At 39.5% G+C, this 27,475-nt stretch overlaps 1 protein-coding gene across 3 annotated transcripts in view; it reads right to left on the bottom strand.

The window, feature by feature from the left end:
• Window positions 1-27,475, bottom strand: part of LOC142102399 (integrator complex subunit 6-like) — a 37,319-nt gene that overhangs the window by 5,577 nt on the left and 4,267 nt on the right. For all 3 annotated transcript variants that reach the window (XR_012679259.1, XM_075187269.1, XM_075187268.1), the window contains exons 3-14: window positions 12,333-12,482; window positions 11,606-11,695; window positions 11,225-11,408; window positions 10,433-10,561; window positions 9,605-9,768; window positions 8,613-8,765; window positions 4,961-5,093; window positions 3,708-3,802; window positions 2,790-2,900; window positions 1,792-2,007; window positions 1,217-1,340; window positions 890-1,032 (exon numbers count right to left, since the gene is read on the bottom strand). Coding sequence is in view for 2 of the 3 variants with exons in the window: in XM_075187269.1 (XP_075043370.1) it covers window positions 890-1,032; window positions 1,217-1,340; window positions 1,792-2,007; window positions 2,790-2,900; window positions 3,708-3,802; window positions 4,961-5,093; window positions 8,613-8,765; window positions 9,605-9,768; window positions 10,433-10,561; window positions 11,225-11,408; window positions 11,606-11,695; window positions 12,333-12,482 (1,692 nt within the window). In the remaining variant the exon portion in view is untranslated. The remainder of the gene's footprint in view (window positions 1-889; window positions 1,033-1,216; window positions 1,341-1,791; window positions 2,008-2,789; window positions 2,901-3,707; window positions 3,803-4,960; window positions 5,094-8,612; window positions 8,766-9,604; window positions 9,769-10,432; window positions 10,562-11,224; window positions 11,409-11,605; window positions 11,696-12,332; window positions 12,483-27,475) is intronic.

Raw genomic sequence — 27,475 nt, 5'->3', positions numbered from 1 at the left:
GTAACATGTCTGCAGTATACGCAGGCTAAGCTCATTAAGTGTACGATGTTATTTTCTTGAAATGTCCCCTGTTGTCTTGGCTGGGAGAGGTGTCCTTACTGATGCACAAATTTGGATTTGCCAGCCTTATTTTGTGGATTTCATCCATAAACTGGCTATGCAATCAGGCAGCGCATTCTCATCAGGCCTGGCCAACCTGGGGCTCTCACAGTGTGGAGAAACTACAAACCCCAGCATGCTGCCAGTAGATAGCCAGCCGATAGCTGTCAAGGAAGGCTGGGATTTGTACAACACCCGGAGAGCCACAGCTTGGCCAGGCCTGATTTAGACCCTCATGAGGGTGCATCACCAATGGCAGAAAAAAAATAAAATAAACTATGTTACTATTATCCTTAGAGATTAGTTTGCAAACCTGTCCTCATGCATCCAAATTCTGAGAACTTAACTTGCTCAGTGGTAACGATTTACTGGGAGGAACAGCAGCTACTGCAATAAACTTTCATTGTCTTGCTCTCCATCCTGGAGACTACCCTGTGCTGTATTGCAAACATGTGTCATGCTAATTTTTGTAAATAACGCTCTTTATTTGAAAATACAGGACGTTCATGAATGTGAGGTTTTTGTTTGTTGGAATACTAGCAACTGTCTTTATAGTTATCCTTTACCAATACATATATCAAAATCTGCACTTCAGGAGTAAGCATACATTTGCTATTAATTAAAATGTATTTATCTTACGTGGCCCTTAAAAATGCTATAGATATAGATTTTACTAAAAATATATATCTATAGCAATAAAAATACACCCACACACATTTGTCCTTGAGATGCACTATTGCCCATACTGACCCTACTCTTACATCACTATGTGCCACAACATTATTAATACCTTCTTATCCTGTTTAAATGGATTTCCAAAAGTGTGAAGCCTCTTGGGTTGATCTGGATCGATCTCCCTGAGAGGGGAAGGCATTAACTTCAAGTATTCTTGGTAGTTACCCATCTGAGCCACTGGAACACTATGTAGACAGTCTGCAATGTGAATGAGATAAATGTCACAAGGTTTACTAGACAAGTTTACATAAACATATGAAACCACTTCATTACACTGCCTTTGCTTCAGTGACATAGCATTTGTGTTATTCAATCATAAAGCAAAGAATGAGGAACTTCATCTTAATCTGTGTCCTATCGATGAGCAGAAACGAGACTGTACCTTCATCTTGTCCCACGATCAGTTTGTGAGTTTTCAGCAAATTGGTCCTCATCCTCGTCAATTGATCTAGCAGGTTCCTGCGTGGAATGTCATAGGCATTTCTGTATGTCTGGGGCTTCAGTTCCTAAAGTTAGGTGCGAGATTAAATCAATCAACCGAATGTTTACAGAATAAAACTACAGAGCTGCTCAATAGCGTGAAGGATTTAAGATATATTTATCATAAATATTCCAGCATAAAGGGGCAGCACATATAGATAAGCTCATCAGTAGAGGACCAACAACAAAAGTTTTCGAGAGATGTCACGAGAGTCAGAGCTGCTTACTGGACATAGCGAAGGATGGCAACTTAAAGCCCAATCACTCCATTTGTAGTATCCTACAATAAACAATGGTCCTGGCACTTGTGACTCCTGAGATACAATGAACAATCCACTGGATAACTTCTCTAAAATAAACGTGAGCACTTACATTTTAAGACAGGAAGAAAGTGGGTTTGAATGATGGTAAAGAGCTGTATGCGACTGCAAGAAGAAGTCGTGATATGAATATAGACTAAACTGTAAACAACTTTACCTTATTTAAAAGCCCGATTTGAAAACCAGGAAAGTCCTTTACATTCATTTCTGACAGTCGGATAGAGGTCTCTCCAGAGATTCCCTGTAGCAGCTGTTTGAAGTCTCGGTTGTGAACTAAAGACAGTCTTGTGGAGTTATTTTTCACTTTAATCCCCGTCTCCTGCGGGACCTTCTTTCCAACAGATGCGATTATTCTTTCAGACTCCATTTTAGTCTGGAACATACAGAGAAATATAAAAGAATGAAGACACTGGTGGAGTACAAGGCATTACAACAAAAACAACATGACCTATTTAGTACAAGGGAAACAAATAAGACATCAAACAATCAGCAAGAAGAAACACAACTACAAGCAGAACGATTGCGTCTGTTCCCAGGAATCAGACTAACCAGCCTATACTTGTCTAGGTATCAAAGGCCTAGGTGGGCCCAAATACCACTTATGGGGCATGTTTTCAACTAATACATTGTTGCATTACAAATTTAGGATACGTTTTATCAATACCCGTCAATCTGCAAATGCTATTTTCAATGTTATGATGTCTGGATTAAAAACAAATCTCTGTATACAGAGTGATCTGCAATTAGTAATATATGGACTATGACCAATCAAGGTGGTGGGGAGGCAGGTGGGATAATCTCATTGACCGAAGGGATATACACAAGTCAAGTGAAAAGGTATGAAATCATGTTTATGCTGCCTTAAAACACTTTAATGTAGCGCAAAACTTTTGTTTTAAAAAACAAAAACAAAAAAACATTATAAACCTCAAATCGGCAGTTCTTAATTTTTGACTAGTGTTGCACATTTGTTTCTTTAATACATTTAAAACTTATTTTCCATGAATGGTTTTAATGTGGGTTATGGCTTATTCCTCGAAGATGACTCACAGAATTTATCTGGGTCTTGGGCCAAGAAATGACTTGAATTTTCAACTCCTAACTCTCCAAATTGGACTGAATGCATTTACATTAAATACAAAAAATGTTTGTTACCTGTTGACTGAGCTTTTTCAGATATGAAATAATACTATAACTAAGACCACAATCCAAATTTTCAGATATTAGATTCGGTGCTCCCATCATTCGCATAGCTTTCTTTAATGGCTAGCAAAAAAAGGAAAAAAAAAAAAAAACATGGTCAAATCATTATTCCATAATACTTTGCACATAGGCACCAATAAGGCGTCTCAAGCACATTCAATGCCCTAAAAACACTCAGAAAAAGTAGTGTCCAATGACCCAGCTCAGCATAGTGCAATGTGTAGAACTAAGACGCAAAGCCTTTGATCTACAACAGCATTTATATTGGGCATGTCAAACCGATTGCCAACTCTCTCTCAACTTGTGACCACTTTCTACTTGATCAAATGTGGCCTTATAAGCCATTTTCGGAGACCTTGCAATATGCAGCAGTTGAGAGACCTTAGATTTTTGGTGGCCTTGTCTGAATCTGAAAACGTAGCATATACTCTAAAGCGAAATTAAAAAAAATAAAATAAAAAAACAAAAAAGCCCTACAAACACTACAAACAGTAACATTATACAATTAGTAAATCTGTACCAAGATTGAAGTACAAAGGGGCCTTTGTGTAAAAGGACCATGAAAATTTTGATTAATTTGCAAGATATGAGCAGAATGCGAGACTAACTGGAGTGACATCAACTACTGCTCTGTAGTTTTACTGCCAATAACGCTCCATTGACATGGTGATGTTACAACCCCAGCAGTAGGATATTTTAAACTTAACCAGGTTCAGGAAACCTGAATCACACACTGCTAGAAAATCTAAAAAGCCAGTAACAAGATTACAAATGGACAACAATGTAAAACATAGGACTATTGGGACATCATAAATATAGTCTGCTTATATGTAACATCTAGGAGACAATTCCTCAATGACTAGAGCTTACCATTAAGAAATATGGTGGCATCGTTTTCAAATAGTTATCGAAGGACTGACGCCACTTCAGCGTTGGCTTTAGTTTGTGCAACTTGAATAAGTCATCTGTAATATGAATGAAAGTCATGTTAATAGTGTGAACTGCAACAAAGAAATATTGAAATAGGATATAGGTCTTGCACCATCAGAATCATCATCAGCATTTATTTATATAGCGCCACTGATTCCGAAGCGCTGTACAGAGAACCCAGTCACATCAGTCCCTGCCCCATTGGAGCTTACAGTCTAAATTCCCTAATACACACACACACACACACACACACACACACACACACACACACAGACAGACAGAGAGAGACTAGGGTAAATTTTTGATAGCAGCCAATTAACCTACCAGTATGTTTTTGGAGTGTGGGAGGAAACCGGAGCACCCGGACGAAACCCACGCAAACACAGGGAGAACATACAAACTCCTCACAGATAAGGCCATGGTCGGGAATTGAACTCATGACCCCAGCGCTGTGAGGCAGAAGTGCTAACCACTTCACCACCGTGCTGCCCTATCTGTCCAAGAAGGGAACTATAAGTCAAGATTCCTTCTCTGTGGGTGCATAGACTATTTAGAACTAATTGATCTTGTTGCCTTCTTTCCAAGCTGTTCTCTTGGATATAAACATCCATATGAAAATAAATGGTGCCCCTTCCCTTATGAGGTCCCTGTTCCCCAGCCTTTCAGTAAGAGTGCTACACTTGAGTCATTAAGTGTGGTTCGTGAGATTTCAACATGGGGACGGTCAAGTTAATTAGTGGCGCCATCTATAAATAGCTGATGATGGTGATTAGGATGAGTGGCACTGCATTATGGGGACCTTTTGCAGCTGACTTTCATGAAATAAATATATTTGCAACCAACTTTCCAAATTGCAACCACAGAGATTTGTCTTGGTGATAAATGGAAGTTACTATATGTAACTCCAAGGTAGAACACAATGCAAACAATGCAAACCATTTACCAGCAAAAACAGATTAGCAGCATAGTACACAGTGGGGGGCACAGTTCAAGGCAGTAGCTGACAATTTATTTTGATAAGTTAGTGACAACTGAAAACGTCAACCTATTGTCCCTTGTAACTGTACCGAGTAAAGGTCTTGTCATGCAAGTACTTTATAAATTAAATATCAATATCTGCGTCATTGCAAGAAAAAAAAAAAAAAAGAAAAGATCATTGCTGGAACAGCAGTGATGACATTGCGATGACTCACCAAGTAAGGGGAGTAATACAGGATAGTTGTATGGCATGACAAAGAGGTTCACACAGGTAAGAGTGGTGCTGGCTTTTAAATACCCAAATGGTTGTCCAATCTCACTGTACTTTCCACTACTGCTCACAAAAACCTGCAAGAGAAAACAAGACAAAAAAATAAATAAAACTGCTATAAAAAAAAAATGAAAAAAAAAAAAAATATTGGCAAGACTAAAAATAAAGGAACACAATTTAAAAAACAAAAAACAAATCTAACACAACCTGCGGACCAGCTGGCATACTGCAGCAGCATTGTCAGACAGTGTTTCTTAAAGCTGCAGTACCCCCTAGGTAAAATATTCTCCCGAGGTGTGGCTGGAGCCCCAGGGGCTGCTACATACAGTGTTTTTTCCTTTAAATGATGAACAAAGGAGCCCCAGGATTAACAGCTGCACGGTGCAGCTACCGAGCTCTGACTAGGATAAGGGACAGCCTGGTAAAATATTTTACTATAAACATTTTTCTACAGCTGGTCACAAAATGTCACTTTTCTTTAGTGCAGCTATGTAGCGGTTTGTTAGAGGAAAACTCAACCCACAAACCCCTCCTAGACACTCCCTCCTGCTGATGGCTGCAGGACCATATAAGTGCAACACAATGTTGTCACTGAAGGAGACACCTGATTGGATGGCTGCAGCACCTGTCCAATCAGGTGCAGCATTCAGGGTTAGAGATTCAAAAGTTGACCACTCAATGTACATCCAGATCCCAGGACTCTGCCATTCCAGTGGGGGTACTTTAAGAATTCAGGAATACAGACCCCTATCAAATGAATCTTTAAAACTTTAATGCACATATTAAAAACTTATTTCTTATATAAACCAAATAAATAATCTAACACTACAAATGAGTGTCTATACTGCTACTAAAAAAAGCAAAGCCAATTCAACATCAGAGGAAGGGATTTGTATCAACAAGGCACAAACAACATTGATAAAATATTTTTGTCATTCACCAATAGATCACTACAGCTAACTTTCCTAGATGACAAGTACATTGAGTGTATGAGCCTGTTAGACTCAAACTCCTGTGATTACAGGTCATTAGGAGCCTGGTCTGAAGACATCCGTCTCACATATATTTGCTGACAAGTACATCCTGATTTCAGTAACATTTTTCCTGGAAGCCAAGCTGTTGACATACAAAAAGCAGTAATATAACCGGTTCTTATAAGAGAGCATAGTTTCATAACTGGCATTATTAAAGAGAAATATCAGCTACTATTTAAAAGCAGTTTATTGTTTTGTTGGAGCACATCAGGAGTCACACAAGTGTCATTTAGTTTAGATATTTATTTTTGTCAGCTAAGCAGAAGGAAATTTTTCAAAGCCTTTGCAATAAGTTATGTAATACCTTATGTAATATCTATTATATCATCAGGTAGAGCAGGGCAACAGAAGATAATAAAGACAGATTTTAGAGACATGCTAAGAGGGTTCCTTTTATTAAATTTAACACTAAGAAAACCAAACAAGACCATAAAACCTTCCATCATTGGACTGGGAATACTATTTTTGTCCTAGTTCTCGGAATAAGTACCAAAAAGAAAAAGGAAAGAAACATGTATTGATGGGGCACTCAGTGGGTAGTGTTGCTTCACATGAATACTAAAACATTATATTTATTTGAAAAGACTAAAGAGTGTTCCCACTCATTTAGCGCTACTATTGATAACACTTAGGTATGAATCTGTTCACCATAGATCATCAAGTTAACAGAGTAATGATCAAGCATTAGCTTAACCCGATACCATTACATCTGTTAGGAGTATGCATCTTTAGCCAATATAATTATGGGGTAGTTATTTTTGACATTCTCCATATGTGATTATTGTACCGAGTAAAGAATTAACACAAGACAAAACAGGCGAATATTATATCTTTATTTGAGAATGAGGATCACAGTTTAAGGACTAATTGATAAACGGATACTAATAAGTCACACACACTGGTATCTATACAAATCAATATATTGTGTGAATGTATACACAGCGAGGCCTGGCGGCATTGCTGCCATTTTCTGACAATTTCTTAATTCAGTCTATCGTTTTCACCCCTTTGTTTTTAATATTTCGCTACTAGTAATACTCAGGGCAACAATGGGAACACTTTTATATTTATGTTAAAAGACTCAATAAAGACAATGTTTTAATATTAATGTGAAACACTACCCACTGAGTACCCCATCAATACATGTTTGTTTCTTTTTGGCACTTATGCTCATTACACATGTACAGGGTTCACCACCTGATACAAGATATCTCTACATGGATGGCAGCTATAATTAAGATCGGGATTGTAAATATCTAGTGCGGTGGAAATTACTCCATGTGTCTAGTTCTCGGAATGCCAAATCAGATTTGCATTTCCCACACCATATACTTCCAATATCTTCAACTGAGACACTCTTCTATTAGACATTGAACATCCCCTTGCCGGCTGATTACCGTTCCCCATTAGAGTTCCACTGTCGCAACAACCCCTCTTCTAAGGGCTTAATCTCTACATTATATCAATTACTGCTAACACCAAAAAATTAACAACAAAAGGAGTCACATGACTTGGCATGGGAGAGAGATAGGGGGGAGGTCTTGGGACTCCAAAGAGTGGAACAAAATTAAAACCAATCTGGCCCAAACCTCGACTTTAGCGAGGATCAAGTGAAACCCACGCTAACTTTAATTTAGGTGGCACTGGGCCCCGACTCGTCTCCATACCATCTTCCCATATTTTGGAGGCTGTGTTGCCATATAGGTACCCCTGCTGAAAATATGGTGGTATGGTTCTTAAATAAAATGTTACTGGAATAAAGTCCATAATCTCATTAAACCAATAACAGATGTCCAGATGCCAGATTCACCACTGTACTCCCTACTGCCTAGCCAAATCGCTGTATTTGGCGGACCTATGGTATGGAGCGTATTGCTACCATATTACACAATACACCAGTTTCCGGAGCACCTGGTCCCCTTGTGCTGAATACTACGCGGCAGAACCTCCCTCAATACCATTTAAATTGTCCTCCTTTTCAGCTTAATCCAAGGAAAAAGGCGACTCTTCCTTCCCCCTCTCACACCCATCCCTCTCCACAATGCATGTGTGCATATAACCAACAGGGGGAGCATCCTGAAACACATTTTTGTTTTGTACGGTTTTCAATTCTATTGCTTCTTATGATTTTAGTATTTTTTTTTTGATATTTGGACACCTGTTTAGCTCCTTGCCCCCCTTTTGCTACCACCCCCCCCCCTCAACCCCCCAACATTCCCAATTCACCCCTTTCCATAAAACATGTGTCTTGTACCCAGCTACTATGTTTCTAAGCATCTAATAAACTAAACTCTAATAAAAGTGTTTTTAAAAAACAAAACAAAAAAGGAGACGCTCAAGTGAATGGCAGAGTCAGTCCCTATACAGCTTTTAGTAAGTAGTAGATATAATCATTATATGCCTGAACTCTCAATGACCGTCACTGCTTAGCCATATGCTACAACAGATTACCTAAAAACAATACAAATTAAAAGGAACAGAGTAGAATATGATTCCAATTCATATGCAACAATTACAGCCCCATCCTCTCCATTCGCCATATTAGATGAAACGGGCACTAACCTGCCAGCAGGTGTGAGGTGACTTCCGCTCCAAAATATATTGAGTTAGCGGCGATGGTTCAAGCTCATACTTGTCAAAAGGTAGCTTATCAATGACCATAGGTTCACAGTCTACGCAGGAGAATCTCACCACAGGGTGAGAAGTGCGAGGAGGCTGAAAGAGAAAGAGAATTCCACAAAATGAACACCGGCTGCAAGACATCATTACAGGTGGGAAGGATGTGAGAGAATTGCATAAAGTTTCAAACTGTTTGGGAAGATCCAAGTGTTACCAACTATAAAAACTTGTGAGGTTGTTTAATAGATTTAATTTCAATTTCCTTTTGTTTAAGAAACCCCCCCCCCCCCACCCAAAAAAAACCAAAACCAAAACACAGTTCTTAAAGCTGCCAAGCACCTACTATCCCTGGCTGCCATGTAGACAATACATCCAGAGCCTAAAGGGGTGCGCCGATCCCTTTTATAGAGCAGAGGTAATGACTGACAGCCAAGAACAGGGAAAGATAACCGAAGAAATGAATAGTGTAGCAGATCCTCATCAGAAACTAATAACTGCCACCACCATGTACGTGGTCAGTACCCATTAGAACCACTCTAGTTTCTGGCTCTTCCAGCTACACAACAACCAAAGAGGTCAGATGTGTTTAAACGCTTTTTGTTGATAAGACCTTTCAGTGAAACACTGGTAAATGGTACAAATGTACAATTACTGTAACCATTTTGAAAAAAAATGTAGACACCCCTTAAAAACAAACAAAACACCATTAACAGCCAGGAACAAAATCTGATCCTTCCTTTGGCTCATCCAGCCTCTATGGGCTACCGGGGCAGCTAACAGGAGCCCAAACTCAGTCTAATGCTTGTCCACATCTGCTGCCAGCCCTTGTGCCTACAATAGCTTGGGATAGAAGCTGCGGATGTTGATTTAAGTTGCTCTGGAACATATGTACGCTCTACTGTAAACTTTAACTGGCATCTTGAAAATGCACTTACCAGTGTTGGCGAGTTCTGATCAGGCCAAAAGGATTCAGGAATTGGCCAGTGTCCAACAGGAACACCAGTTTTTGGATTAGGTCGCACGTAGATAAGTTTATGACAGCTATGCCACGCTTGCTGGGCAAAAGAATTAATGGACCTGAGGGAATCTGTAAGTCCATCTACAAAGATTAAAAAGCAAAAAAAAAAAACAAACATTTTTTAATTTTTTTTTAGTATCTTGTTAATTACAAGTCTGGCTTTGTTTCACAAGTGACAGTGTTCTCAAGCACAGGCTTGCTCTGCAGATAGAGAAATTAAGTGTCATAATGCAGAAAAGCTGCTGGTGCCCAGTTAGAATGAATTCTGCCTCCACTCAGCAGATTGTTGGAAGCTGGATTCAACTTACACAGCCCCCAATTTGCTTACACCAGTGAAAGGGTTGCAGACTTTATATGGATTCAAATCATCAGCTATTTCGATATACAACCAGAGGAAAGAGCAGGCAGAATTTTTTCTGCAGGGCATCAACTAGAAAAACCACCATAAAAAAAATGGAAAATATAAGTTTGATCTATTTTCACTATGTTTTTTCTCCATAAAAAAAAAAAAAAGGACAACTAGTCACTGGCTTTATTTAGGAACATTTGTTAACATGCAGGAGCTACAATTTTGCTCGATGTGCAAATGTTACAGTTAGTATCATCTGCAGATATAAACAGAACAGTGCCAACTATGGGCCAAGTTAAGAACTTGTGCTATTGCGCACGAATAAATCTACAAAGACGTAACTTGGTGAGAAGCAGACGTAAAATATCCAATAAACTATTCATACAAGTTCTTTACCTTCACCATTAGGAGCAGGGTCAGGACCAGTCTTCTCAAAGTTGATCACAACTCCGCTCTGAACCTTTTGAACTAGAGACTCCAAACACTGATTCAACATCCTCTGTGTCCGGACGCAGTATGAACGACCTAAATGTAATAAGATATTGGTAAACATAAATTGGTCAAGTAGACCTAGTGTTTCTCTATAACGCTATTCCAACAGATTGCTGTACTAATGTAATTACTTAACCAGAGGGGGCTTTCATATTAAAAGACCACTCAAAATAAAAGGATGCAAAGAGGACACCATAGTTCCAGAATGTGATAAATGGTTTTTATTTCACACAAGTACATTTAAGGGTCCTGCTCAGCTGCATGCCAGAACTTACGTTTAAACCAGGTCCTTATATTATAAGCTACCGCTGCAACGTATGAACAAATAGACCCTCCTTTCCCACCCAACTCAGATCTGCTCTAATCAGTTACTTAACGTTCAGTTCTCTTCCAGTCTCTATACTAGTTCTGGGGTCTCTGTGCGGCCTTTTTCCTTTTTGTTTACAATTGCAGGTGTTGAATTAGGCACAGATAGTAGTCTATTTTATGTTCTAAATGTTGTCACCTTAGCAAATTAAAGTAAAAAAACTGAATTAGTCCCCGATACAGTATATAGAACATTCTCAGACAGAGGACGATATTCCATGGCTGGATTAAGGATAAACAGCCAATGAAGCTATACTACAACACACACAACCAACTGTAAGCATCCATGTCTGTAATGTAATGGTAACCTGCACAGAGCAGTGATGTTACCTCCAGTGACCTCACACATCTGAGTGATCGCAGACTCATCAGAGGGCACACTCCCCAGCAGCTCTGGCTCCACCGACGATGCCCCAGGAAGGCGAAGGACAAGTGCAAATAACCTCTGATCCCACCGAAACGGTTCTTTAGTAAGTTCACTTCCAGGTAGAGGGGAGTTTAGCGGAAGATGGAGCTAAAGGAGACAGAGGACTTAAACGTTACACAATGTTTCAGCCAATCTTCGGCAAAGACTACTCCTTTATCATGTACTAGGACCTGGACATCTTAACCGATGTGCACAGCAATGTTCTTAGCCACAGAGAAGAATGGGATATAGATTATACTGAAATGTTAACCTTATGGGACACTAAGGAGCAAGCAAGAACTCACCTCTTCCTGAACACATGAAGGACTTGTAAGCTTGTTGCCGTCTGTGACCGTTATTAAAATGGAGGGCTCCAAAAAGAATGGATTTCTTCCCTTAAAGACAAAGGTATCCAACGTTTAGAGATCACTTGATCAAGCACATATCTAGCTTTCTATCGTAAACACCCCAGACATGTAGTCTTATGACATTACTTCAATAGAGCAGTCATCTATGACTTGCCTAAACATGAGCCACGTTTCAGCATTTGAAGGACACCAGAGTCAGGCTAGTACAATACACACACAAACAGGAAACATCAATGGTGACCCTTGTCACTGCCTGTGGCGTGCAACGTGATGCAGACAACCATATGAACACCACTGCCATTTCATTGTATACGTTTATTATATATCTACATTTGTTATATACCCAAATATCTTCCGCATATAATAGTCTACATTTTCTTTGGTTATGAACCTGCCAAGTGGAGTCTAAACCGTATCTGACTCAACTACATTGTTTTGCTAATTGATTGATTCCTAATACAGTCCAGTTGTACTGAGCAGTATTCCACTTTCAGTTTGAGTTTAAAAGCGTCAGGAAAAATGTGTTAAACCAAAACACAAAATATACACAGACTTAAAGAAAACACACAAAACATTAACCTATGTGAAGCGAGATAAAACAGTAAGTTATAGCTAATAAGTCATGCACATGGTTTTTATGCAGTTATCATATTGTTACACATACCTGCCCATAGTTGTCGATTCCAGACACCAACCTATTCAAATTGAGTAAATCGAAAGAGGATCTTAATGCCTGACCGAGAGTACTGAGTCCCGAGGCTTGCAGGTTCTTCAGCTCATTCATAAACGTGGCATGATTCTCCTTCCAGCCGGCCTGCAGACAAATGGAAATTGTAAATAAACTGAGGACATCTTCCTTGTGCACTGACAACGCAATTTCATACAATTTATATACACATACGCAAGTGATGCCAATATACATATAATCTTCTGTAAATGATAGCCTTTTAAACCTGCCAGCATATTCCAATTATCTCATGTTGGAAGTATACATCGATATAAACACACACATATACTGGAATTGGGGGTAGCTTGGCATTTGAACGTCACTCAGATTGCATGGTGTAAAAGCACCGTACAGTCTCCTGACCCTGGTGGTAACCCAAAGTGATATATTATCTTCTCTACCTGCTCTCATGGTTTTTAATCTTTCATTTTAGGTGGTGAACCCTTGAATAAAAAGTTGTGAATGCACTACAGAGTGCACCCGTTCCCTCTATGCTATAGATCTATCTACCCGATTGGGGAACAGACTCTTACAAGGAGCGGCTGCAGATTTTTTGTCGTGTGCCTGAATACACTCTTTGTTGGATTAAAAGTCAATCTTTTAAAAAGGGGACATTTGAGCACTGAAAATTTGTGATGATCTATTAGTGTTTATGCACTGTACACATACACTGGAAGAAAGCAACTCACTACATATTTACAGAGCTAGAAAGAAAACTAATTATAGATGTATTTGCCATCACCATGACCTACAGAACGTGGGTGTGTCAACAATAGGTGTAATACACACCGCCTGATGATAGGACATAAAGGAAACCAATCCTTCTTTGTCACTAATCCTTTAGGTCATGTATACTGTTAAACATATAAATAATATCTACATGAACAGATATGTCATACCATTTCTGCAGTACAATATATGTGGGCTGTAGCACAGATTACATTACCACGTTGAATATATGCACTTCAGGTAATACAGTGATGTGTCTGACACCAATCTTCTGGGTTGTCCACTGAACGCTACAGGTCTAACCCCAACCACTACCTATACACACCTCTCTGGGGAAGGATGGAGGATTATATGCTCTGTCAAAGTTTAGAGGTCACGTTGCAAACATGACATCTCCAGTTCTTTACTCTAGTTGGTTAATGTCCTACTGCGAGTCATGTTTGTCTCCTTGTAGCTCTTATTCACAATGTAATAATCACATGCACTTAGACTGGATGTATGCTGGAAGGTAGGTATCTCAAGGGTGTTTGCGTACAACAACACTAAATGACAGTGCTTAAACATCGTTTAATCAAAATGTGAGACAAATTCACAATGAAGCATTTTCATTGGTTTTAATTACTATAATAGCATTTCTATACTTGCAATACTCATTCCACAGCCTTTAAACACTTCCATCACTTTTATTAAAGTACAACCCTTTTCATTTTTAAGGAAAAGGTACAGGCACAAAACTGTTCAGGAGCACAGCTGTACACCTTTCATGCATGCCTTGCACAACAGTAATCTTGTATAACCTACAGATACCCACATAAACTAACATTACACATCCCAAAAGCATGTACTACTTGTGCCCACATCGCACTAGCCTGTGCCACACTCTGGTAGACACTACATGTTATTTAACCAATTATTGTGCCAATCACACAATAAATGACTTAGGTCAGATATTGCATTAGTGTGTACTCATCCATGATCATGTTTCATCGTACCAAAGCATATTGTATAGTTTGATTTCATTTTATACAACAGGCTTTAAATCTCTATAAACGATGTCGGCCCAATCCTGCAGTGTCCATAGATCTCTATGGAGTTTACAGAGCCACAATCTTTTCAGTCGATGGTTATGACAGATGAAGAGCACAGATCCGACAGTAAATTGTCTAGGTGTGTACACATGAATCCGCATGCTCAACGAGAGCTTCAGTCATTGGCAAAATTGTTACAGAAATTGCATCAGCAGTAATTTTCTGTAGTGTGTACCCAGCTTTACTGTGGCCACATCTGCATTACTGTAGAGAAATATTGCCCGTGACATCACCGGTGTTATAAGGATAAAGCAGAAGTAGCTCAGCCACGGCCATAGTAAGTAATACAACATTTATAACACTGTGTTCAGACACTGATTTGAATGATTCCCAGCAGATGCATTGGTGAGGAGCAGCTAATGATAATCCAGGCTCTGCTAGGTGGAGGAGGTGTGTGAAAACAGCACTACAAAGCAGTTTTAAAATGTAATATTCAGTGTAACTTCCCATTAAATCAGAGACTGAGAGGGTTATTTTCCCAACATCTCAAACCTGCAGTAAAACTATAAACAACCAAACATTTGCTTTCATTGCCTAATTGGTCTCAATGCAGCTTTATTTAGTATCAGCAGCACGTGGTGTATGCAGCATATGTAGCACTGTAACAAGGGAATATTTATTCACATTGACTCCTGTCCCAGTGGAGATTATAATCTAAACTCCATAACGCTTTTACCTGTCACTACAACTAAGTGAAGGAACAAACGTTCAGCACAATCTTCAGGGCCAAGGCAGATCTTTCTGTGTATCAGTATAGCAATGGAGGACAATGGACATAATGTAAATAAGAACACACATTGTTGGACGCTGGGATCAAGGAGGAACAACATCCCGTAATCCTGCGTATAAGAATGGCATTGCTCAGTAAGTGTAGGTCATTGGGGTGCTCCGGTAGCACAATGTAGAATTAGAGGCTGGCATTTAAGAACTGCATTCTAAATAGGACACCAGTTACTGTGTAATGCAATAAAGTCATCCAGCGTTACATGACAAATAACTGTCAGGATTGCTTCCTTGGTGTCAACCAAGTAATGTTTGCTACTAGCCAAACACACAGTAGCCCTGCTGTTCCTCACACCAGAGAGGATAGACTTGTGAGATTTGGGCATCAGACAGCAATTCTCACCTCAGACAGAACTGACAACATACCTACAATGTAACCGCTTAACACTCATCTTGTCTGCACACTCTGTTTGCCATTGAGATAAAGTAAAGAGATTTTTTTTTACTGCTGCCAAAAAAACTCCCGAAGTGTTTATCCTCCGACAGATTCTGGTAACCTGATCATTTCAGTTTTTTCACAGCCATTACTTGAGGTTACTGGGTTTTTCAAATTTAAATAAGAACGAAACCTGTTCTGCTTGTCATTTAGAAGTTGTAGGATGCTGTGTACATAATCAAATTCTTAATTGTTTTTTTTAAAAAACTTTTTATGCCGATACAAACACAAACAAGCTTTATATATGCGGCTCTCTTGTACAAAAGGACACTTGTAAAACACAAGGAGAGCAGATGAGCCGGCCAGCAGTATGTTATTTCACCATCTTTCACCTTTCCTCCTCTTCCTTTAGGAAAAACACAATTAAGGCTGCAGAGCAGCAGTTGCATACTAAATCTAGGAGCAATGAATTTTGTAAGTGAACTATCCTTGAGAAACCAGACAGGCGGATGTACAGTCCCTGTGTAACCCAGTAACAACCGATATTAATCCAGCAGGAGTAAGGAGTGAGTAACAGAAAATACACAGCAAACTAAAGGCTGAAGAATAAGCTGAAGAATTTCATATACAGGGGTATTTGATTGACAGATATATATGGATATGAGTCCTGGTGATAAGAGTGTAAGCTCTGGGGCACTATTACACTTGCGTCATCTCAAGCATTAAAACTGGTTATTAAACTCTGACTGGCACAGTGGTTAGCATTGCTGATTGCTGCTCTCAGTGCTGGGGTCATGGGTTCGGGGATCTGTGTGTAGTTTGTATGTTTTCTCTGTGTCGAAGTATAGAATCCAATATCTAGAAAATGTGTGTGCCGCCCCCCCCCCCCCCAGCATTAAGCCGAAAATCAAACACACGCTGACAAACCCTTTCTTTCCTAATCTGGCAGTAGTAAGAGTTCAGCTCCAAGTTAGTCAAACTGTTGAAGGCCGACATAATATGAAGCATTCCGCATATATTTAATTTGAACAATTGATCTTATTTTTCAGGACTGCTTTAGAACACAGGCTTCATGATCATCCCCTCATTGCCACTTAAAATGTAATTAGTACATGCATTCCTTAGCAATTATTGGACTAAGTGGTGTGGTTTATTACCCAATTTCATGAGTTGGTGACACTCATCTCGCACATGAAATAAATTACCTCCACTTCTAAAGTGGTGTCCTAGCTTCTCATTTGAACAGAATGATAGAATATAATAATATAGTATAGAAATAGCAAAAGCACGTGGTCTGTGGGTGTTGGTGATTTAAAAGTCTTCTTGTAATCCTAGAATGATGCAGCCCTTCGTCTGATCAATCTCCCAGTGCTCATTACACGAATCTCACCACAGAAGTAAACAGAGCACCATTCATGGTGTAAGTTTATTAATATCGATATGTAGAACAAACAATTGCACATTCATACGCTAAAGCTCAACATGAGCGACATCGTCCAGATGACATGCGTCCAACATGTTCTGTCATTTACAGACTTCATCAGGGACATGTAATCCAAATTTGCTGTTCACAATGTGAAGTCATATACAGCAAGTATGTTTAACTTATTGAACTTCACACAAATCTGAAAATTCAGTTTAGGGCGGAGTCACCCTTAAGGAACCAGTGGGAAGGAAAAGGGGTTTTGCCCAGAGCAACCAATCACATTTGCCTTCATTTTCTAAACCAGTGTTGGCTAACCTATGACACTCCAGGTGTTTTGAAACTACAAGTCCCAGCATACCCTTCCAGGAATTACCTGCTATATATTGGCAATGCATGCTGGGACTTGTAGTTTCACAAACAGCTGGAGTGTCACAGGTTAGCCAACACTGTTCTAAACGCTACTAGAGAACTAGTTGCAATCCAATTGGTTGCTATGGGGAAAACTAAATGTTTCCTTATGACTTCCACTGACTCAGTTTCCCCAAAAGGTGTTGTGCCCTAGGGAAATACAAACTAAGCAACAAATATTAAAGAGGAAGTGCAGCAGTAACAATACGTCACAAAACTTTTTGCAGTGCAATTACATTCATCTTTATAAGATTTCCTTTTCCATATTTAGGGGTGTGGGATTCAAGTTGTAATACATAAACAAGTCAAAAGAACACCATCTGGATTTTAAATTAATAACTTCTAAGGATTATATAAACAAACAATAATATATGGCTGGATGCAGTTGTCCAGTGTGAATGTACCTGGCACTGAATTAAAAATAAAATTAATAAAACAAAAAACACTTTACACTAGTATAAAACCTTTATACTCATCTACTTTTTCTGCATAGTTGGGACAGAGCTCATTTAGTATCGATTACATTTTATTACAGTTAGGTGCTAAAATTGCAGATGTCAGATAACTACTAATTGCTGACTGATTGTCTTAAGTCTCTTAAGCGTGTAGGCCAAGTGGGGCACTATGGGAACTTCCTGGACACCAGTGGCGTTGGGTTGTACAAAATACAATGATCAAAAACAGTGGTCTCTGCTGGGCATAATGTATTTTGTTTTGTTGAAATCATGAATGGATATTAAAGGAAATTAAAACCGCACCCGTCTAACAAATGTGCTCACCATTTAACCATTAGAGAAATTCATTCAGGGTGATCCAACAGATAACCTTTGTCTGTAGTGTTCAGAGCAGAAGGGGGCTTTTATATTGATATCACTATATTTTTTATAATGAATATTCTGCCCACCTTTGTCTTTCAAAATGACTTAACAAATCTGCTAGTAAGTTTCACATTCCCGAGCCAGGAACCAGTGTTCTAGCCATACCATGAACCCATACTTGCTTACGTTTTGAAAAAACATTTTAGAAAGATTATACCTAGGCGATGTACCACAGAAGGGCGTGTGTCCTGCTCCACTTGTGGCTGCATCTATATAGGACGCAGGCCCCTCACACCTCCACTACCAACAATCTTCATCACCTATACTCAATCTTCTATCTGCCCTCACTCACAGATCTCTTACTTCTCCCCCCATCCTTTACTCTATTTGTCACCCCCCCTTACTTACACCCTTTCTCTCTCCAGCTACCCTTCACCCCTACCTACCCTCTATATCTGTGTGTGGACATTTGCAGATGTTTATACCAATTGTAAGTTGCTCTGTTAAATTGTCATGCTGGTAGAAGTACTGTAAGAATATACTATCAAAACTTTGTTAAATACTACAGTAATAGATGAAAGCCCCAATCTTCCCCCAGGTGAATTATCTTTCTTTTAAGCAGACCATCTAATGTATGGGACCCCTGCCACAATGAAAAACAAAAACAAAAACGCATATAGAGTATAATACAAGTATACACGTCATGCTTGGCCTATGTAAGCTGGTGAGTGGCAGCCATTTTCTTGTAGCACACCACCTCCCTGTAACTAAAATATGTGCTACAAGAAGATGGCCCCCACTCTCCAACACAGCAGATTAGTTCTTATGCTTCTACCCAGTGTATTCTGCCTGGCGGCTTCACCCACCGCTTCCCTGCCCAGCTCCAGTGAGATTTCCGGACTCTTCCAGAAGTCCAGGATACCATCAAGTATTCCAGGAGTCGGTAAGTATACATAACCCAATGATGCAAAAATGTGATTGAAGCGCTTATCTGGTCACCAGCATTCTGGTAGACAGGAGATTCAGGAGACAGGAATCTTGGTCTTCCTTCTTTATCTTGTAAAAGGGAAAGCACACTTTGAACGTAACATTCTTCACAAATTCATATTTCTTTAAATTTGCATTTACTTAAATGACAATGGAGCTACAAATATAGTTTCCTTGACAAGAGTGTGTAGTAGCATACAAAATCTTTGCTTTTGTTTTTCAGCTCTGAACAACTTAACTCTCCGGCAAAGGAGTCACAGGGGGCCATCAACAGTTTTTTGGGTTTTATTGCCCGCAAACCCCCCCCCCCCCCAAAAAACTAGTTTACAATCAATATTTCATCTGCAATTGATTCAAGGATTTTCCGCTAGTATGCAGTTGCTACCACCAGACCTAAGGATCTGACCTCACCCCAGCTAGCTCCTGCTGCGAGATACAAGGAACTCTGCCCGCTGAGAGCATATCACATAAACACCGTATTACACTCACTCCCGGGCTAACTAGGTCACGGAAGAAACCAGCTCTTTCTGCTAATTGCAAAGTACCCTGTAATAAACAAATAAAAAGCCAGTGTAGAACTTTGTGATATGTAGGCGTCTGTAGCGCAAGAGTTACTGCTCTACTGGAATCATTTGCAATGATAGGCTTTATAGACAAAAAGTACTTTGTGTTCTCACCATAAAGAAAACATTTACAGGATAAGACTTCTAATCCAATATACTGCTGATTACTGACAAACCTGCCTCTTGGAGCAATTCATTTCATTTGGAAACAGCATTTTCTGCAATTAGAATTTACTAATGCTTAAGTTAAGTCTGTTTACCCGTAAAGCAATAAATAAACTAACAATTTGGACTTTTTTGGTGCAACAAAAACAAACAGAAGGTGGGGGGTGGGGGGGAAAGTAATTTTTTTTTTTTTTGTTTAGAACATATTTTGTTTTAAAATCCAAAATATCTGAGGGTAAAGCCAAATAGACAAGGGAGGATGGGGTGTTCTAAAAACATTTAAGGATGACTGCTATTCCAGTTTCTCCTCTTCTAGTTAGATCTTTCTAAAGCAAGGTGATGGGCTGAGATCCTGTGACCTCATGTGATCATTCAGAGTCACTGTGCTTGAAGCTGATCGTGACAAGATCTTCAGCACATACCATCAACCCACTTAAATAATGCGCCTGACATTATAGTAGGAGGCCAGGACAAGAGTACCTTTTAATATACAAGCGGATGTGTATATCAGACAAAATTTGTTCCTAGCTTTCACATAAAACGTCTGACACCTCTCTGCCCGGGTACGGAAAAGACCAATGATGACACCTTCAATGTTGCACATCTCTTTCCACTAAGCATTGTGCTGTGAGGGTTATCACACCTCAATAAGGCTAGGTACATACGACAGGGTTTTCAGAAGATTATCGGGCCAATCACCCGACTGTTCGGCCTGATATGATATTACACACTGCAACGATTAACAATTATCGTTCCAAAGAACATTGCATCGTTTGATTTGATAACTGGACGAAAAAAATCTCGTTCGACAATGGAACAATGTCCTTCTAATTCTGCAGTGTGTATGCACTGATGACTGGCAGTGTCCATATACATCTATGGGGTGTGCAGTCAATCTTTTCAGCCTACGGTTATGACCGATGAAGAGCACAGATCTGGAGGTAAATCGTGTTTACTGTGTACACATGAATCAGCATGCTGATCAGTTATTTGCAAAATTGTTATAGATAACACATCGGGAGTAAATTTCTGTAGTGTGTACCCATCCTAAGATGGGTATGATAGATTTGGAAGGAGGTTAAGTGATTAGGGAAGAGAAGATAAACTATGAATAACTCTGCAGGCAGATTTACTTGTATCATCAGAAAAACTAGTTACACTCCAATAAACATGTTTTACACATTCATCCCTCAAAACTTACATTAGATAAATACAAAATAGAGAATTAGAGCGCTTTCCTTATTTAAATATAAATTGCATACAGTGGACAGCACAGGAACACAATAGTTAAGCTTGGTACACACTACATAGTTTTCATCCAATAATCGGCTAAACCAGCCGTCATACGACCGCTCGTTCAAAAGTCGGGTCAGTGTGTGCAGTGACACGATGGTCGAAAGCCTGCCCAAATGGACGATTGTTGCCTCATTTGGTTGGTCGTACCATTTAATATTTTCGTTCCAATCTCGTTTCCGCTGTGTAGTGTGTATAAACTTCCGACCGATCCACAACAGGGAGTATGAAATTACAGTCAGTGCCCAAAACAACATGGCTGTAAAAAGTCGCTAACGGGACGTCCGCTCTTCCCTTTATCGTCCTAAACAAGGCTAATGTGTATGCAGCCCATGGACCGAGCGATCGGCCCATCGGTCGCATGTAAAATCGCTCGACATAAAAAAGTCGGTCGAAATTTCTGTAGTGTGTACCCAGCTTTAGCATTGCTGCCTCAGAACTGGGACCACAAGTTATTCCAACCTTCTATCTATGTGGTTTGTACTAGATTGTGTGGATTTTCTCCTTCCCAGAATCCAAAAACATACTGGTAGGTTAACTGGCTGCTGACAAAAATGGAGTGTGCGTGTGTTGGTAGAAAACCAAGTTTCACATACACAGTTCACATTTTGATCATATTCCCCCCTTTTTTTTTTAAAATATTTTTATACATGCACTTTTACTTTACATACAGTACAGCCTATTTTGGCAAGTCTCTACTGGCTTTCCACATCCGGACACTGAATATTTTTTCCTTCTCTTTGCAATATAGCTCAAGTTCCATTAGGTTGGACAGGAATCATTTGTTTAAAGCAATTCTCAAATCATTCCACAGATTCTCTATGGGATTGAAGTCTGGGCTGTTGGTATTTAAGCCACTCCAATGTGGCTTTTGGATTATGCCTTGGGCCATTGACCTGCCAGAACACAAAGCTAAATTTTGGGTCTTGCAGAATGCAGCAAGTTTTCCTCAAATATTTTTCTATATCTTCCACCATCTCTTTTGATATGAATCTCCCGGCCCCTGCAGCAGTTCTCATCACCCACCCACGCTTCACCGTAGAGATAGTATTCCTGGCATGATGTGCAGTGCTTGACTTGCCCCAAACACAGCGCCTAGCATGGAAGCCAAAAATGTCAGTCCAACCATAAAATCTTCTTCAACTTCGTATTTGGGTTTCTCACAGGCATTCTGGCGAACTCTAGTTGGGTTTTCTGTTTCCAACAATGTGTTTTTTTTTTTCCCCCAACCTTCCCATAAACTGCAGATATGTGAAGTGTCATTGGCTATTGCGGTCCCATGGACAGGGTCTCCTATCCCTGACATTGCATACTAATTGGAGAAGTTTTGCTGCACACCTCAACGGTCCTGAACGAGCCGTAACACAGACAAGTCCTTCCGCACCAACTCCTCTGAGCAGGACTGGGTCAGAGCAGTGACCAGGCTTATGACCCTTTCAGCGTTTATGTGATGAAATAGGGGCATTACCCACACAAATGTACAAAAGAGAGGACATGTATGGTCTAATTATGTGCGACAATGCCAGAAGCATTCATGATTGCAGGGTGGTAGTAGAGCAGATGCAATAAAATTCAACAAACAGAAAAAAGTTGCTCCTTTGCCTTTTCTCTTCAGTGAATTAAATCGGGGGGAAAAAAATAAATAAATAGTAGTCATATTGTGGGCTCAAACAATATTCATAAGATGGAAGCCTCCCCATCGGTCCAGCCCACAAGATGGCTGCCGATACGAAGCATAGACAGGAAGTGCCCTCTAAGGAGTTGACTAAATGCAACTTTGTTAGACCATCCAATAATAAACATTACAAGCCCAGCGTCGTGGGCACATATGAAAACTGCACCTTAATACATACAAGTATTTAAAGGCTACATGTGATAATTGGAATAGTGCATTAATTAGACTGCTGCAGATTTAAAGCAGCCATGGGAGATATTGTGAAGTGTCAGCCACTGTATACAAGGCCTTCCTGGTCCGTGTAGTTCTGCTTCCACCTACAACAATGGACACATCGCAGCTTTCATCTTCTTGCCTGTTCTAACTATTCGAACGTATGTAGCTCATAGCCATGTCACACATTATATATTTATTTACATACTGCTTAAATAGGATTAGGATATTAGTATAGACTGTAAGCTTGCGAGCAGGATCTTCTCAGCGATCTGTCTGTATTACCCAGTATTGTTTTATTACCAATTGTAAAGAACTATGGCAGTTGCAGGCGCAATATAAATAAAGAGGATGATAGAACCACTAATGAGCTATACGTTACCGTCACTGTAAGCGCATTTTACCACTAGACTTGTGTAAAAGTTAGAGGATAATTTCATGTGATATAGTGCAAGACTCTTCTTGGGCAATGGCCAACTAAGAGGGGGTTGGAAAGTTTGTGTTCTGTAAAGTTTACATACACTTATTATGAACTCAATTTATTAATGTGAGTAGGAGTTGCCATCTTGCACGCTTCAATTAAACAGTGCACAAGTCCCAAAAAATTAAATAAATAAAAAATAAACAAGTCCTCCAATAACCAAATTATCAAAAAAAACAGGACACTTTCTGGCATTACCAAGTAACACATTTTGAACAAAGTATCTGACATATTTTAGCCCTAAACCAATGCTACATTGTAACCAGCGGCCGTTTGAAGGGCAATTCCTGCAACACAAGTAATGGTTATTTGTACTGAAGGGCAAGCAACTGATATTTCAAGACATTTGGTTTTACTGGCAGGATACTAATTGTCCATGCAAGAATAGTAATTAACATTCCTTCTGAAAAATGCCAAAAGAGTTATAAAAGTCTACAGAGCTTTGTGAAATGACACATGGCCTCCTAAAATCAAATTAACACAACATTCAATTAACATCAAAATTCTAAGACCATATTAACCTGAAAATAATTTGGCCATTTCAGACACTGAACACTGTGTGCTGTGCCATTTATTCGGTGGTACTACTATTATACAGGGAAGGGTCACCTGATCTGCCTGCTAACACAGCAGCTATGCTCTATTAACCATTCATTGTACTATAAAGATTATATCATATACATAGGCAATCCTATATAGGATACCTAATTTTATTTACTTCCATTTGTAATGCGGCTTTGCAGAATGTAAGCCCATTGTGCAAAAGGACATAAATATCATGGGGTGCCTCTGTAGACTGCACCGTTGACAGCCACTAGACCCTGGGTAATGGCTGGGAAACATAACAGATACAAGTAGGGGAGCGCTCTAACTGCCAATAAAGTTCAATATAGGACACTGTGGTTCTCAACCCTGCACCCCCCTTTCTACATCACTGCAAGACATTACTTAGAGGGAGAGCCACTGAAACTAAGACCTCTCTCCACTCTGACCCTATACTTCCAGCATGTCAGTGACATCCAAGCTAAATGTTTCCTCATGTAAAAGCATGCAGCTTCTACTAGAAATGGGAACACCAATAATCATTTAACAGTGTGTTGGGCAACCATGTGTATGTAGTCAGTATGTGCCACTCTTACATAAGTCACACCAGAATCATCAGGCTCGTGCCCATCAATCCATTGGGAGACCACACATGCTCTGTGACTGGGGACATGTTCTTCCTGGAGGGCATCCCAACATCCCTCCCTCTAGAAAAGAGCTGCTGCAAACACTGGGTGAAGACCCAGTACTATCAAGTAGAAATTAGCACTGACCTTGGCTTCTAAGAGAATGACTGCACCCACAAACCATGGCAGGAAAATACACCACATATTACAGGACCTGTCACTGCTAGAAACAAGTACCTATATTTGTATAGTTGTTTGGCTGGTGCCATATGTGTACCATCCTATCTGTGCGCTTCACATTGCAGAACTCACAAACATGCATTGCAAGGTGCGACGAGCAGTTTCTGCACTACAAGACTATGATATGGAGCTATGAGGGAATTTATTTATTTTTTTCTTCATAAAACCGGTTGCTCGTTCCTATTTGAAATTTGCAGACAGTTGACCTGCAATTGCTCATGTTTTGCACTTCAAACTACTGCAGGATATTAGGAGGCTGAAGCATGTGCTTCTGGCCACTACTGCCATTTGCAGATAATGGTTTTCCTTTGGAGTACCACCATCATCAGTTATTTATATAGCGCCACTGATTCTGCAGCGCTGTACAGAGAACTCATTCACATCAGTCCCTACCCATTGGAGTTTACTGCCTAAATTCCCTAACACACACACAGATTAAGGTCGATTGAACTCATGACCCCAGTGCTGTGCGGCAGAAGTGCTAACCACTAAGCCACTGTGCTGCCCATACTGACATTACCTTCAAAACCATTGTTCATGAAAACATTAGCTAGTTGAGCCGTCTTGGGTCACTGAAGCTTCAACCATAAATCATGTTTAGCTGTAGCTGGTACTCCTTAGGTCAATTTGTGCCTGGTCTAACACAGCTGCTGCCACTCCTAACAGTGTAGATAAAGAGACACACATTTCTTTGTTTAAAACAACATTTCAGGGCATACGATGTCCTTCTCCTTCCAAACATACCAAGAAACTCCCAACTGTCAAAGTCATGGAGGTCTCCTCTTGCAGCTATGCTAGCGATAATTATAGACAACCAAGGTTGTTTAACACTTTTATACATGTCCCTGACCATGCCGAGAGGTTATTGTGTGAATAGTGCAGGTGTTTCAATTTTTAAGCTTCCCATGCAGCCATGGTATCATTTTCTGGTGATAAATGACTGTGCTAGGGGGCCAGCTTCATAGTGATTTTAGTAAGATGACTTGTAGTGTCTAACGTAAAGTCCACATAACGGTCACATTTTTTACCATTTTCGCAACTGAAATGATCTGGTCTGAAACGTGCATTTAAAAATACCTACAATGCCTATACTGTGAGTTTTTATAAGAAAAAAATAAATCAGACATAGGGAAAATTTGATTGAAGTCATATCTGCTAAAGTAAACATTGATCAAATCTAAAATGGTCACATATTTTTGTCTGACATTGAATATTAAATGTTTAATCAGATCCTCTTTGTTATTAGCTCTGAGATGAAGATCAGATTATATTTTAGTGCAGGAACAGAACAAATTTCAAAGGATTCATAAATGTTTACCTTTGTAGACAGTTCTTATAGGACCTGCATTGAGGGACAAATATGTTTTGACCAGAGTAGGACATGCAGCGTGCAATATGCTCCACACATTAGGGTCAAGGTGTGGACTTGCACATACACACACATTATATGTAATTGTTATAGGGCCATACTACAATTTGCAACATAATATGTGCAAGAGTTCGAGGAAACTTTTTTAAGCCTATAATAATGTTTCACTTTAATGCTGCACTAACACCTGAATAATTATAGCTCCGCCAATCCCAGAAGCAGCTCCCTGAACAACAGAAAACCAGGACTGTATGACGTGTTCGTGTATAAGCGTGACGACCAATGAGATTCCGCCTTCCCAGACATTATGGCTTACGATTGGTTCTTCCTCTCACGTCTCCATTCTGTAGCCATTATAAAGTGAAAAAAATGTTCCCCATTTTAGGCGATTATGTGGCTTTGACATAATCCCAATGCAGTAGATGCAAATGCATAGTAAAATTCAAATGAGCACAAGAAAACAGTACTTAGTGCCTGATAAACTAATGTAATGTAAGGTAAGGTAAAGTTTTTCCATCCATTAAAAAAAAAAAAAAAAAAAAAAGAATAGAAAAAATACATATTCACTACAGATTCTTACCATTTTAGATAAGGGGATATTGCTAGAAACAAAGAAGTTATGTGCCATACGTCTATAACAAAGGCGTCAGCCCTGTGGGTGCTTGAGCACCCCCAATATTTGTGCTGTTTACCATCATATGAAAGGGCTGGGGTACTCCAATCATTTTAAAAGGTTAGCTCCTATGTGTCCTGAAATCTGACTTACGTGTCTCTCCTTAATGGAATCGAATGGATTATTTATAGTGAAAAGAAACAAACATTGTTAATATTTCAAAATATACCAATATGCAAAGAATTAAGATTTTCCCAGATTCGCTTATTACACCCCTGCTTCCATAAATGTTTTACTTTCTAAGTAACTCATATTTTGATATACAATGAGTAGAGGTAACAAATGTTTGCGAGTGTTTCTGTACTGAAAGAATTCAGGACACTTGCAGTTACGTCTTGTTTTTATGAAACTATAGAGAAGTAGTTTTCTTTTGCATCTTGTGTGAATGAGAATGGAGCTGTTGCTATTGCAGTCTGTGACCATTCACCCCATTGTCTGTTCTCACTATGGCAACTCCAATCAACTCACGCATTCAGATAGAAAAGAAACAGTGCAATAGTATTCACACCAGATAAATGGGAGGGGTTATCCAAACTCCCCAAAAAGAGACACGTTACCATCCTAAAGGGACATATTTCATTAAGATTTGCTTTTGTCTTCTTTTTCGGATTCAGATGTCTAAGA

This window comes from Mixophyes fleayi, chromosome 9, assembly GCF_038048845.1.
Source record: "Mixophyes fleayi isolate aMixFle1 chromosome 9, aMixFle1.hap1, whole genome shotgun sequence".
Classification (NCBI taxonomy): domain Eukaryota; kingdom Metazoa; phylum Chordata; class Amphibia; order Anura; family Limnodynastidae; genus Mixophyes; species Mixophyes fleayi.
This window is presented reverse-complemented; position numbering and strand designations above follow the sequence as displayed.